The sequence below is a fragment of the Lissotriton vulgaris genome, chromosome 11 (assembly GCF_964263255.1).
Source record: "Lissotriton vulgaris chromosome 11, aLisVul1.2, whole genome shotgun sequence".
Classification (NCBI taxonomy): domain Eukaryota; kingdom Metazoa; phylum Chordata; class Amphibia; order Caudata; family Salamandridae; genus Lissotriton; species Lissotriton vulgaris.
In genome coordinates, this window is record NC_141699.1 from 831,149,299 (window position 1) to 831,163,828 (window position 14,530).

Genomic DNA, 14,530 nt, shown 5'->3' on the forward strand with positions numbered 1-14,530 from the left:
GACTCAAGGATTGGTCAAAGACACTGAACTTGCAGGGGCCTAGTTCCTTGTGATCTATTTGTGTTTAATGAGTGCACATTGACGTTTGGTGTGACCGCATAGCACTGTGCGCAGTATTGAGCTTGTGTTTGCTTGTGCTTGTTGGGTTTCCCGCAGACTGGAGCTTAATTGGCAACATTCTGTCTCCGTGCTTCAGAGTTCGGATGTCCATGCCCCTGTGTCTATGTCTTGTTATCCATATATACTGGTCTTCTTTCCCTCTGTATTTGTCTCTCGGCCCGTGTCTCTTTGTTACTACTTGTGTTCTGTCTGTATCCTGCGTCCCAGTGTCCATGTCCCCTTCCCACCATGTCCCTGTCTTCCTTTCCATATGACCCCTGTCTGTGTTCATCCATCTCAGTATCCATTTCTTCTTCCTGTCCACATGACAACTGTTCAACTCTCTGTGATAATCCAGCCCATTGTCCATGCCCCAACCCAGTGTGCCTTTCCTCTATGCACAATTCCACCTATTTCACTTCCTGTGATCCCCTGACAATATCTGTGTCCTCCTTTCCCAGGTCTGCGACTTCCTGACCTAGTTTTCATCTCTTACTGACCTTATGCTTTCTCTTCTAATGTTACCCAGTGCCAATGTCTATATCTCCCACTCGCAATATCCACATCTCCCTGCCCCAGTGTTTGGATCTCTCCTTTGCCCCAGTGGCCCTGTCTTCAGCTTCACAAATTATCAAATTCACAAAATAATGCTATTTATAGTTTGCAGCAGAATGCTGGATGATAAATATCCAGCACGCTTCCAGCAGCCTCATGTGCCTATTTTGGGTGAGTCCATTTTCATCTAATAAACTCTTCATTCCCAATATAAATTGTTACTTGCTGGTATCTGAAAGGCCGTTATTTGTGAAAGTTATTGATTAAAGTAAATTAATTTGTCTCCAGTTCTGAAAAAGAGCAACCAAAATGTGTTGAGAATTTCTGAAATATTTCTGATGAGCGTTTCCATTGTTGGGCTGTCCACTTGTTAGTAGTAGCTCAGAAAGTCCCAAAAATTGAAGAAATTCATCTAGGGTATGTCACTGTTTAAGGTTTAATATAGCCTGAGGTTAGGATATTTTCTCAGACAGATTTTCTTAAGGGGAACGTACTTCTTATATTTATTAGCAATTCTTGTTGTCCCATGCCATCGTAGGGCACAATGTAGTGGTGTTTCTTTTATAGTAACACAATGCGTACGCAGTTTGGTGGAGAACAGCGACCATTTTAAAGCCAAATCTGTCTAATTTGTACTCATCTAGAGTTCTCTACATCTAGTACATTTCATCCCCACTCAATATCGACAGGCTTTCATGTAACCAGTTTTTAGTGGTGAATGGAAAACTCCAAATCTCAAAGATGCGTCAGCCATTTTTAGTATTTATGGAGGTTTTATTGGCAAGCACCCATGCTTTTCAGTTTGTCCACTTCAGCCGGCCCTCATAACAAGTACTTGCACCATGCAACTGAGTGGTACCCAGATAGTTGTGTTTGTGCAAGGACTGTGGTAAAGCCATACACTATCAGTGCTTCCTCATGCTGCCTTCAAGTGGCGTGGCGACCTCACTGGAGGCAAGGATAAAATGCCCTCTCCTTCACTGCACACATTTTCCACCACTGCCACCCACTCCTGCTCTGGGGCTGCTAGGGTGCGATTAGCAGGAAGTAATGTCCATCTACGAATTAGAGATCAAACAAGCTGCCCTTCTCCACCCTTCGCAGAGACTGCACCCTCTGATCAGGGGATCCATGTCACATGTTCAGTGTTATCCAATTGCATGAGAGAATGCCACACTTAAGGATACTTTAAACAAATGTGTCCCCTTTACCTGAAGGCACCGGAGTACCCATAGTACAGTTCTTTGCTGCTGGCCTCGCACTTGCTTTCTTCTCCTTTGAGTCCAGGGTTTCCAACACAGAGGGCACAAAGTTTAGAGCTTGGGTCAGCCCCAGGGGCACAGCTCTCACTGAAAACGTCTGTTGAAAAAAACAAAAAACAAGTTAATTGGCCACAGCTGTCAATTTAGTTTCAATCTAGGCCAAAAATAGACCTGGGAAAAATTTGAATTTAGCAATTTATGAATCTTGTGTTATATGAAATGTGCAAAAGACACAACATTGGACATTATGCTTTTTCGTGTCATTATATACCACCCGCCTACAGGTTTAATCAGAAATTGGCAAAATATTTTCTGCTCAAACTAGTTTCCTGCTCGATCTTGCATGTTTTATTTGAGACATGCTCTCACCTGACATGTTCATACAACATAATGAAAAATCACATGTCATGCCATTCTCATCATTTCAGCAATTTGATGAACAAAGATGTCACACAAGCTTAGCTGAAATGTTCTATAGTGTAAGTGAAGAAAGGAGCTTCAAGAGGTGCTAGCCTTGCTTTGACAAGCCAGATCAACCACTCATTATTGTCTTTATATTTTTGTGGTTTGGTGTGCTTTTCCTTATTGCCAAACTCTGAAGTAAATACAAAATGAATAAGATGATCATGGAACTGATTTGCTGAAATAACAGTGAAGAGGCAACAGGTGCCCACTGAATTCGGCCCAAATCACATCCCCGGAGGTAAGGTCAAATGAACTTGACAGCTGGGTTTATGGTTGAGATTGACTTTAATGGGGTTAGCGGGAACTCCGGTGCGTTTTTGTGGCGGTCACAGATTTAGTTAGCTTTAGGGACACTTGCCAGAGGCCCCCAGTGGCTGCAATAAAATGCGACTTTTAATCTGCGTCTAATGTACGGAGTGCAGTAGGTCCAGCAAGAGGGTTTGATAAGTAAACATCATGGCTGTTGAGTTTCTCCACGTTCATGTAACAACCAGTTGCTGGCCAGTTTTTCCAGAATTCTCAATTTAAGAGTTCCAACATCAACTAAACTGTATCGCTAAAAATCAGGACTATTGTGGTCTATTGCACTGAAGCAATCATCTGCCTAAGACTCCGGTAGAATTTACCGCATAGTCACCACCATGAGCGAGTCTGTGGGGTTAAATAGGTGGAATAAATCAAGGTGGGAGTGATGGTTCAGGATGGTATGGAAGGCACTGATTCCTAATGCCCTTAGAGAAAATCAAGGCTAACAGCACTCGTTCCGCTCCAGAAATGCATGCACCCAATTTAGATGCTCTTCCCACACTGAAAATCACACTTATATTAAACAAGAGACCCCGAACCCTGAATTAAGGACATTGCATAAACTTGTAAATTACAATTAATGTCAACTTTATGAGTTCCCTGTTAATTCCGATTGGCCAAGTAATGGCAATTCCAGGACCGTGAAAATGAAGGAGTATAACTCTGGGCAACTAGAAATGAGGGCCCTGGTGTAGATAGAAAGAGAATACACAACAATTAATTCTGCAATCCAAACCAATCCTGCTGTTGAGAGGTTTTGGTAACATCAAAAACCATGAGTCGGAAGTCTAAGTGGTTTGTAAATAACACCAGCACGCCTAGACAGCAATACAAATATATACAATATACCAATATTCATAGCATATTATTTAGGAGATTCTGTGTCTGCAGCATTTACAGCATAATTACGTATTTATGGCCTTTGCCACAAGATTTGCAAATTTCACTGAAAACATTGTTTCTATCTCAAATGGTAAAAATAATACTGACCATAAATGTGCCATATAATTTGCATTTTTGCTGCATAAATTAGATAACTTTGCTGCCTTTTCGGTCCTCTATGCTGCATAATCCTTGTAGCACTTCGTTTCATCCATTTTAACTAAAACGTTTTTGTGAAATCTGCAAATTTTGCACATCATTTGCCTGATGCAAATGCAGTAAATCTATAATTATTTGTTAAATCTACAACCAGAGAAGTGCATTAAATCCCCTTCCCCTGGCCATTGTCCAACAATTTATTCAGGAAAAGTGAAACAAAACATTTTAATTGCCATCAGTATCCTCGGCTATCTGAAATTTGAAGAAAAAAAAAAGTTTTTCAAGATAACTAATACAAAATAAACTTATGAAATAAAAACAAATGAAAAGGAAAAACATGTAACTTGGTCCAAATTTTCCATCTTCCTGATAGTTATAAATCATTCGGCCTCTGGGCTCATGGTTTATGTCACCAGAACTCCTATGTTGCAATATTGAACCATGTTGCACAGTTACCTGTTATGTACAGTCATAAATATGCCTGAAATTGTCCATAAAATGTAATCCTGTTTGAGTTTGGCAAGGCAATTTTGTGGAGATATGTTTTTAGGAGGGGTAGGTGATAATCGAGGAGAGGTCACAAAACTGACATTTCCTCTATGCCTTCTCATAAGATTCTTCCCTATCATCTTCAGAAAAAGTGTCTGAATGGAATTAACCCAACCACGACATGAAAATAGAACTTCACTCAAAGAAGCGCCTATGCTTAGTTTTATTTAAATGTGTTTAACTGTTTTTAAAGAAATGTTAAATTAAAAAGTGTGTTCGGTGCAATATCTAGACCATTAATCTGGGGATACTCCACAGATTCGCAAATCCAATAAAAAAAAAAAAGAGTCGACATTTGACTAAACTGTTTCTCCCATTATTCCTTGCGGAATTATGAGTTCCCTGTGTGCTAACTAGCTGGCCATCACAGAAAAAGGTCTGTTTGGCAGCTTTGATTCAATACTGTGCACTGAGCGCTGTGTTAGGAAAAATAAAAATAAAATGAGCATAAGGCAAAGTGAGCCAATCCTGAATCTCAGGTCTATGTGGGAAAGTCTCAAAGGGCCCCCTATGGGATCAAACCTAATATTAATAAAATTATTTTTCTTGCAGGATTTTCGAATCTTATTCTGGATTCATTCACAAATCCTAGGCCCTACATTGGGTCTGTGATCTACTTGGAGTCTCACAATTATGAATCCATATTACCAAATCCTGATTAAATGTTATTAATTTAGTGCACTCTAGCTGCGCATAGCCAACCACTCTCTGCGCATGTCCTTAGACTATGTGCAGCATGATTTGTCAATCAGTCAATCAATCAATCAATCAGGGATTTATATAGCACGCCTATTCACCCATGAGGGTATCAAGGTGCTGGGGGAAGGGGGCAGGGGCTGCTGATCGACCTGGGCCAGTTTGTCGGCCCAAAAACACTAGGGTGGAGGGCCTGGCTGCACACCAAATGCAATACATACGACCTCACAATAATCATTCAAATGAGCAACCTCACCTACAAGCAAACTGTAATCAAACAACAACACATACTCAAATCAAATTGACCTCCCCTGACAAACCCACATCACACCCCACCTGAGACAACTCTACTGGCTCCCTGTAAAAAAGAGATGCCAATTCAAGCTGCAGACCGTAGCACACAAGGCCCTACACAACCAAGGACCCGCCTACAACAACCACTGCTTGAACTTCCACCAGCCATTGAGAAGAAAATTACATTCTGCCTCCCTTTCACAAGCCCACACGTCCTGATTCTTCCAAAGCAGAAGAGGAGGACGCTCCATCTCCTACAATGCAGCAAGACCTAGAACAGCCTCCCCACGCAGCTCTGGACCATCTCCTCACATTCTGTAATTCCAAAAGGCCCTCAAAATCTGAATGAGCCACGGAACCTACAAGCGCCTGGATACTCTTTTGGGTGATTAACTGCACTTTATAAATCCTGATTGATGGATTGAATATATAATACAACATTCATTTCCATCTCTTTTAAAGCAGTAAGTGTAATGCAATATATAAACTCATAAACTCATCTATATTATTATTTACAAGATTTGCATCTGTCTTATTAAGGGTAAGATTATGAGCATTACATTTTGTGTGAGAGTTACATGACCATAATGGATTGTAATACAAAAGGGGATGATGGACGGAGCGTTTGAGCAAATCAAACACTCACCCCCAGTCAACTGATCTGGGTTTAATCCATCACCATTCTTTAGCTCACTCTGCCACCCCAGTTCAGACATGGCCATATGCAAATCAGTCTGACCCTGTGCCTCATGGGAACAGTCCAGCCCAAACTGCCTAGACATGTCATCCCTGGACCGGAAACAAGCATCCTGGGACCGGTTTCATATTCATAATACTCATCAGCCAGGCTATCTTGAATCCAGTGGCAAAGTGAGCAAGGGACTCACGTCTGAGCATGCCCTGCCAACTTAGGGCGAACAAAGCGATACAAAAGGGGATGATGGACGGAGCGTTTGAGCAAATCAAACACTTACCCCCAGTCTGGGTGTTGCACAAATTCTTTACACATTGCCTCTTAAGTTAAGCCTAACTGCTCTGTGCCAAGATACGAGAGGGTGAGCGCAGTATGATTTAGGTTATGTATCTGACTTATCCTGACTAGGATTGTGGTCTCTTCTTGGACAGGGTGCAAACCTCCGCCAACTATTGACCGAATTTGTAACATGGCTTTATTCATAATGTGAGAATTTCTGTGTTTTTTTCAATTTTAACATGTAACCATGACAGCATTTAATTTTTATTAAAGTAGATTTTTAAATTTTTTTGCACATACATTGAGGTTTTATAACTAAAGCTACCGATAACTTCACTTTAGGTATTGTGTTTTAATTATACATTCGAGGGCAATATGAAAAAGGAAACTGCAACTTTGTGTCCATAAATATTTGTGAATAATATTCTATAAGGCAATGTTGAGCCAGTAGTAGTTCATATTGCTGTATCCTTGGGTGCGCACTGAAGATGAGCCACAGTGCAGAACAGTACCTACCAAATTTGCAGTCTTTCGAAAGATGACCCACTGGTATATTCCATCCGGCTGTTCTGTCCTTGCCTGTGTGGCATGACTTCTTGTTTTGCAGATTTTTCCAGGTAATGGTTGGGTCGCTTTTCTTCACAACTGCCACAGCATAGTATGTGCCTTCGGTGATGAGAAAAAAACTGTGTGTTAGTTTGAGTGGAACAAGCATCTCACAACGACAGAAACATTGCCCTACGTGGTTCATTCACAATCTCAATAATTCAGTTTTGCATTGTGTGCAATGGGGATGTGTGCAGAAAGATGCCTACCTCTAGACATACAATACAAGTAATGGGAAGGGACTCTTGCATGCACTAGCTTAGATGATGCCAAGCCTGGAAACCTCTGCTGTCCTAGCCTCATGCCAAACCCCAGGCTGTTTTCGCAGCTTCAACGGTAAATTACTTTTGCTGAGATTATCATGGCACACCTACCCACTTAATGTTTTATCATGATTCCTCACCACATGTCCTCCATATATTACAGAGTCCTTTAGGACAACCTTTGTTTAGTGAAGGTTTTTTACCTTAAGTGCAAATTCACACATCAGGGGCTTCAATTACGATTGTTACCTTCAAGTGTGGCCGCCTGCCCCCCAACAGTTTTCCCACAAGTCACTATTACAAGTGGTGTGATACAGTTCAAACCCTCTAGATTTTTTCCACCTTAAAATTTGAATTTGACGGTGATACATTATTCAGTGAACATGGGGCCCATGCAAATTTTGGTGCAGAATTTTGCATGTTTTGCCTCTTGTTATACCCGATATATTTAGGGGTGTAGCTGTAATTGGTCCATTGCATCACACATGGTACATTCCAAACCCCGAGGCTTTTTGATTTCACCAAGTGCAAGAAAAAGCAGAAAATCTTCCGAACACTCGTGATAGAGGACTTGGTGGTGACAGCCGATTGGTAAAAGCTGCATCTCAGACTGGTGAGAATTGGCAAGACGGTGATGCAAACCTGGGAGTCTGGTAGTTATTTAAATTCCACTGTCTTTGAATGCAGGCTTTCTTTAAAATATGTGGTTAGATGAGAGCTGTATCTTGAAAGCGAATGTGTATATCAGGGCCTTTGATTTTCGACCTTTCTTTGTCTCACTTTCTGACATAGATGCCAATCTTTTGAAACTGGACAGTGGGAGATTTGAAAAAAAAATGGCCCATTAATTTGTCCCATTGACTTACATCAAAGCCGAGGCAATTTGAGGCACGAGACAGCTGGAATGATGTCAGTTTGGGCTTCAACAATTAGAAGTCTCAAATCTGAATGGGGTTTGTTCGTATGTCTGTTTGGTAAACCTTTCAAGCAGATGATGCATTCTCTCCCTAAACGTCCTGTCTGGCTCCTGGCATTCCAGCATTCACTGGTGAAGTTATCAACTGTAATTACTCTCTTGTGGAACAAAAAAGCTACTAATCATCATGCCATCTTGAAGCCCATTGTAAATGACTGGCATGCCCATTTTGTGATAGTCTGCCATCGCCTTACTCGCATGGCAAGCAAAGAACTACTTAGATTGATTGACAGATTTTTCTAGCACTGAGACAAGTGTACTGATCACAAGCTAGCACTATGAAAAAAAAGAATAAATAAGTAAACCGCATATGAAACTAGAGAGTTATGTGGTGGATAGTACTATAATAGCTGCAATGTATTTGTTGCTGACCAAATAAACTTTCTATAGACTAATATTGTTTTTAAATGAAGTGGCGTCATCCCACTACTGTCTATACTTTGTGGATAAGCTACCACCACAGTAGATTTCCGAAGAAAGTTTAAACATAGATTCTGCAGCAGGTAATTTAATTAGTTCAGTGCAGTTCAAATAGCTTTATTCGACAGCATGTATCATAAAAGCTTCAAATTGCATCTATACAATAAAACAATATTTGCTAAATTTTAGGATAAAATCTTGCAGTACTGTGCAGATGGTCGTTAAAAAATCTTGACATAAAATTAATAGCAGCATATTTGATTTAAAAACATAAAACAAATTTCATAAAAAGCTTAAGTCTGGGACACTTTATACATAAGGGGACGCATTTCTCAAAATTTTGCTGGCTAACCTGATCTTGGGAAGGAGAATAAACGCTGCTAGACCTCGGAGGCTGCCCATCCTATTCAACTCTTTGCCCGCATTCTTCGCCAAGGGTGACGGCTGCTCGTGGGGCGCTACGGGCATCATGGACTTCATCACCTAGCACCCGCAGGACCGCTCATACTATCGACATCAGCCCAAAGCGCCCGGAGGCGCTTAAATCACCACTGCGCCTCCCGCGGCGTGGGACGCATTTCTCAAAATTTTGCTGGCTAACCTGCTCTTGGGGAGGAAAATAAACGCTGCTAGACTTCGGAGGCTGCCCACCTTATTCAACTCTTTGCCTGCATTCTTCGCCGAGGGTGACGGCTGCTCGTGGGGCGCTACGGGCATCAGGGACTTCATCTCCCAGCACCCCCAGGGCTGCGCATACTATCGACGTCAGCCCAAAACGCCTGCAGGCGCTTAAATCAGCACTGCGCCTCCCGCGGCGGGGGGCCCGTCCGCACCCGTCGCAGCCCGGAGTAGGCTGGGCTGGGACACCCCCCTTTTATCTGTACTGTACGCATCGTAAAGGACCTGGTCAGTGACACTTAATTGACTTTTTTCTCTTTTTGTGGACTCTATTTATATGTTTAATGGCCACCAAACGTAAAATAACTGGGCAGAGGGTTGGGGGTGGTGTGGCAGGCACCCTAGATGCCTTTTTAAATAGGGCTGAATCTGTTTTGCAGCATGAGATACTCTTAACTGAGAGAAGACTCTCCCTGGGCCTGCTTATGGGGCAAAAAAGATCATCTTTGGGGGAAATCAGCCAAGCAAAATCACCAGTGGCAGTTCCCCAACCCATAACCTGTTCTAGGACAGACACCACTGAACTAAACCCTGACGTGGGTGTAGCAGAAACACCAACCCCGAGGGATTCTAGTGACCTGGCGAAAGTTCTTTCCCCTGGTGTAACCATCCAGATGGCCTTGCCGGGGCCATAACAGGTTCCTTTGTCAGATTCCCCTGTTGCTTTGACCACCCAGCAACTACCCCCGTCAAAATCACCAAGGGTAGATAGAGGTGATCGTGTCACCAGATCTAAAAGATCGACCCGCAAAAATGAAGCCACAGGAGGGGCTCTTAATCTAGAGATAGACCGATCCCAAGAGGGGAGAACCTGGGAGCCGTTTGCTAGGCGTGCAAGGGGTGGGATTGCCTTGAGGCCCAGAGCTAGTGCTAAAATCAAACCTAAATCTCAATCTTCAGGGGCTAGTTGAAAGTTGTGCTTGAGACCTGCGAATGTTGCCCCAGCCATTAATAACGTGGATTCCTTAATGGCAGGGGAACAAGAAAGCAACCTAGATTACTGGAATCATATTGAGTCTCTGATTACGGGGCTTTTAGCACCTTTCTTGATTAGACTGGGGGCAAATGAGGAAAAACTATCTCTCCTGTCACAAGGCACCTATTTGACAGTGAATCCAGAGGTGTTCAGGACCAGCAATCGTCATGTAGAGGGGGGGGACCCTGCAGCATCCTCTACACTAAGGTCTGGGGGAGGAAGCAGGGAACTGGCCCACGAAGTTATGGATACGTTTGTTTCTCATGTGCATACTGACCGTACCCAGGTCCAGCAGCGTCTATCTGGCACCGCGGGCCATCCTTCGCCATTGAGTATAAGCTCCCAAGGGATGAGTGGGTCTGTGAAAGGGGTGAAATTAGGTTCCCAAACTCTGCTCCCCCAGGAGCCCACTCATAGTGAAGCCGTGGCTATACAAGCACCACATAGGGATGGCTGTAGATCATTACCCCATGTGCCCACCAAGCCTGCTCAGGATCTCATCCTAGATCTCCCTCCGGTGGCTTGTCCTCTGGTCGTGGTCTTGGCCGGTGTTCCTGCGCTAAGACCCCACCAAACTGAATCCTGGGGCCAGCTGAGGAATAAAACAGCTGATTGGCTGACTAGACACAAAGGGTTTAGGGCAGCCATGCTTATTGACATTATTATGAGTAATGTGGGTGGGCCAGTCTCCTAAGACCATAGAGGGGGACTGTTGGTTGTTAATTTTCGGACTCCATTGGCTGCTCAAATGATTCCAAATGTTGAGGATCATTGCCCACTATCTTCTACCTCTATTTGGGCATTGCCATTGGGCTATTTTTATAAACTCCAGAAGAGGAACCTAAACGTGACACCCTGCTTTACACCGAATATAAATAGGTTTGAGGTGCTATCCGGGCTTGACAATCAAGATTGACTGAACGTCACTAATATAGCTCCGGTGATTGCACCAAATGATAGGGCAGTGATAGAGGTTCACTCCCTTTCTGCTGTGTCTAGCATTCCACCTATGGAACATGATGCCCCAGTTAACATAGCAGTTGAGGCTAGGACCAATACAAACACACTCAACCTCCTCTCCTGGAATGTAGCAGGGTTAGAGAAGAAATTACTGCTCCCTGAATGGAATGCATTTGTCGAAAAGTTTGAGATATGTCTATTCCAGGAGACTTGGAGTCTAACCTCCATTCACAAATATAGCAATACTACCTACTTCATTCCGGCAACTAGTTCAGGCAAGGGCCACTCCTCTGGGGGGCTTCAAATCTGGGTTAGTATTAACCTGAATTGGACAATTGTCACCCACAGTTGTCTCTCACGGGACATTTTGCATCTAACTGTTAGAGGCACACCCAATAGCACAGCATTAGAACTTTTTAACATCTATGCAAGAGGTTCTACAGGTGCCCAGCCATCCCCAACCATAACAGCTCTGGAAAGTTTGCTATCCGGTACCCCGCCACGTTCAAACATCATTGTAGCGGGGGACCTTAATTGCACGTACAAACATCTAAGTGCTGAGGATTTTTTGAGTACTGCCGAAGAGGATGCAAAATGGGCTATCCCTTCTCTTAGCCTAGACCCCATTAAGAAGTGGTCTCAGAGGGCTATTCAAATCAATGCCCTCACCCTGGAATTTAATTTAAGAGCTGCAAATGGGAGGATAAGCAGAGCAAATACTTTTAACAGGATAAGCTCCCCGTCCAGAATAGACTACATTCTTATTGACGTCCGACTATGGGGAGACCTCCAGGACATGGTAGTTAAACCCTCCATAGATAGTGACCATAATCCTCTCTGTTTATAAACTAACAATGCCTGGCGATCTCTTGGTACAGACACTTATAGCCCTCCTTTCCTGTCAACTAGAGAGGTAATTCCCTCTAACTGCAACACACGCCTTAAATGGCTTAAAGTCTCCCAGCAGGAACACAAATTGGAATGCATCAAGGAAGCTCTAGAGTCTAAGAATAAGGAACGTGTGGTGCTTTCTAGCGAAATGGGGTAGCAATCCAATTTTCACCAGTTTTACCAGGAATTAATTGATAAATTGAGTTTATTTTTTATCATTGAAGGGAAATCAGGCCCAAGGCGAAACCAAGCTAGGCTCTCTAACCCATGGTATTCCCCGGGATGCAGGGAAAAGAGGGCGGCCCTATCTCTTGCAGTTGGGATAAAGATCTTCCAGCAATCAGAATAGCAAGAAAGGAGTATTTCAGGGCACAGGTGGAAGCTAAGCGAAATTGGGATGAGTCCCACTGGCAGAAATTAAAGCACGCCCCCACGCAGAGGGACTCAAAACCTTTTTGGGATTTAATTAATAGTGGGACCAGAACAAGATCTGTCCCAATCCCCAACCATATTACGGGCCAGCAATGTCAGGAGCACTTCTCCAATCTTTATTCGGTAGACGAATGCTCTCCGCCCCTAGCACTTGAGCCCGTCCCAACTTCCACTGGTGCCCATTTAAAACTGGATTGCTGTCTAAGAGGTGGAGCTAGCAATAAATAGTACTGCTCCCGGCAAGGCTGCGGGACCTGATGGTCTCCCGGGGGACCTGCTTCTGCACGATCCTAAGCCTTGGGCTCTCTTCATTTGATTGACAATGAACTTAATAGCGAGGGGATCCCCTGTCCCAGACTCTTGGAAAGGAGCAGAGGTTATTCCAATTTTCAAGAAGGGGAATAGGGAGGACCCTGCCAACTACCGTCCGATTAGTTTAATCGATGTGATCCAGAAGGTGGTAGGCACGATCCTCCTCATGAGAATTGGAACATGGATGGAGGTCGGCAACATCCTGTTCCACTACCAAGCGGGTTTCAAACAAAAGGTGGGAACAATGGACCAGGTGTTCAGATTCTTCATGATCTATTGGAAAATAGTGATTTTAGGGAAAGGCAGTCTGTATCTGGCCTTCATAGATCTGAAGACTGCGTTCGACCTGGTGCTCCGGGACAAACCCTGACAGGTCCTCCAACAACTGGGCATTTCCCCCCAGATCCTCGACATTATAAAATGCCTGCATAATGACAACTATGCCAAAATTAGGTGGGGATCACAGGGGCAACTGACAGAGAGGATCATGGTGAACAGGGGGGTCCGACAGGGATGCGTCCTGGCCCCCACCCTGTTTTCTTTATTCATCAACGGGGTGGTTGACCATCTTAGGCAGGAACCAGCAGACGCTCCCACATTGGCGGGGGAGAAGACACCTACCCTCCTGTTCGCCGACGACACCCTTTTGATCTCTATATCACCGGGTGGTCTCCAGAAACTTCTAATCAGGTTTGGCCACTTTTGCAATTCTCAGGGGTTGACAATTAATATAACTAAAACAAAATTAATTACCATCAACCCGTCTAAACATTTTAGAAATGGCATTACCCTGAACGATTTCCCCTTGGACACTGTCGAGTCTTTTGACTACTTGGGAATCCGTGTCTCTAAGAACATGAGGTTTGGTCCCCATCTAACCAAGATGCTCCTAAGCCATAAGCGGGCGTCTGGGGCCATCGTCAGAGAACAACATCTATCTGGGAGTAGGCCAGTTGCCCCGGCGCTTGCAGTCTACGACGGTAAAGCATTACCTTCGGACCTATATGGGGCTGAACTATGGGGCTTCGAGAACGTTAGTGAGCTTGCCAAATCTGAAAATAAGTTCATGAGAGATCTCATTTCCCTTCTTATTTCTACCCCCCTGAAACCCTAATTTTATGACAGGGGAAGGCGCTCCATCCAGGATATTGTACGACTGCGTCCCCTGCTCTTCTGGGCACGTATAAGAAGGACTTCTGAATTGTCCAATTATGCTGCTGCCCTTGATGAATTTGTAGTAGCTGATACAGGGAGCAGGATTAAATGGTTAACCGACCTTCGACAGCTTTTAACAGATATAGGTTTCAAAGAGGCATGGGCCAGCCAGGTCCCACCCTCAAAGCAGGACTTGAAGCGTGTTTATCGAGATTGGGTGCAGTCACAAGAGCTCCTGAACACTAAATAGGGAAACTTACTGAGGGGTTCTTTGAACACAAATCCATCTGTAGATGGGAACCCTATCTGGATTTCATACAGGTCCCTAGGGACAGGGTCCTGTATGTGAAGCTGAGATTAGGGACCCTTCCCATTAACAGTGTGATAGCTACCGGGAAAGGGCCTAATTCAATATCTCTGCCATGTCCAGGCTGCGCTTACCACAACGGGTCTATTGCACACCTTTTATTTGCCTGTCCGGCCTACAGATCGGTGAGAGCCAAGTGGCTCAAACCAGTCTGTCAAATAATTGGCCCAATGAATCACCGTGCTGCACTCTGCATCTTATCCACTAATACATCATCATTGACATTTATTTGCGGAGTAGCCAAGTTTTTAGGT

General features: G+C 43.9%; 1 protein-coding gene across 1 annotated transcript in view; it reads right to left on the bottom strand.

Annotated features, from left to right (window-relative positions):
- Window positions 1-14,530, bottom strand: part of LOC147683549 (serotransferrin-A-like) — a 121,195-nt gene that overhangs the window by 17,744 nt on the left and 88,921 nt on the right. Inside the window, exons 12-13 of the mRNA XM_086943941.1 lie at window positions 6,757-6,906; window positions 1,866-2,013 (exon numbers count right to left, since the gene is read on the bottom strand). Of these exons, the coding sequence (XP_086800067.1) occupies window positions 1,866-2,013; window positions 6,757-6,906 (298 nt within the window). The remainder of the gene's footprint in view (window positions 1-1,865; window positions 2,014-6,756; window positions 6,907-14,530) is intronic.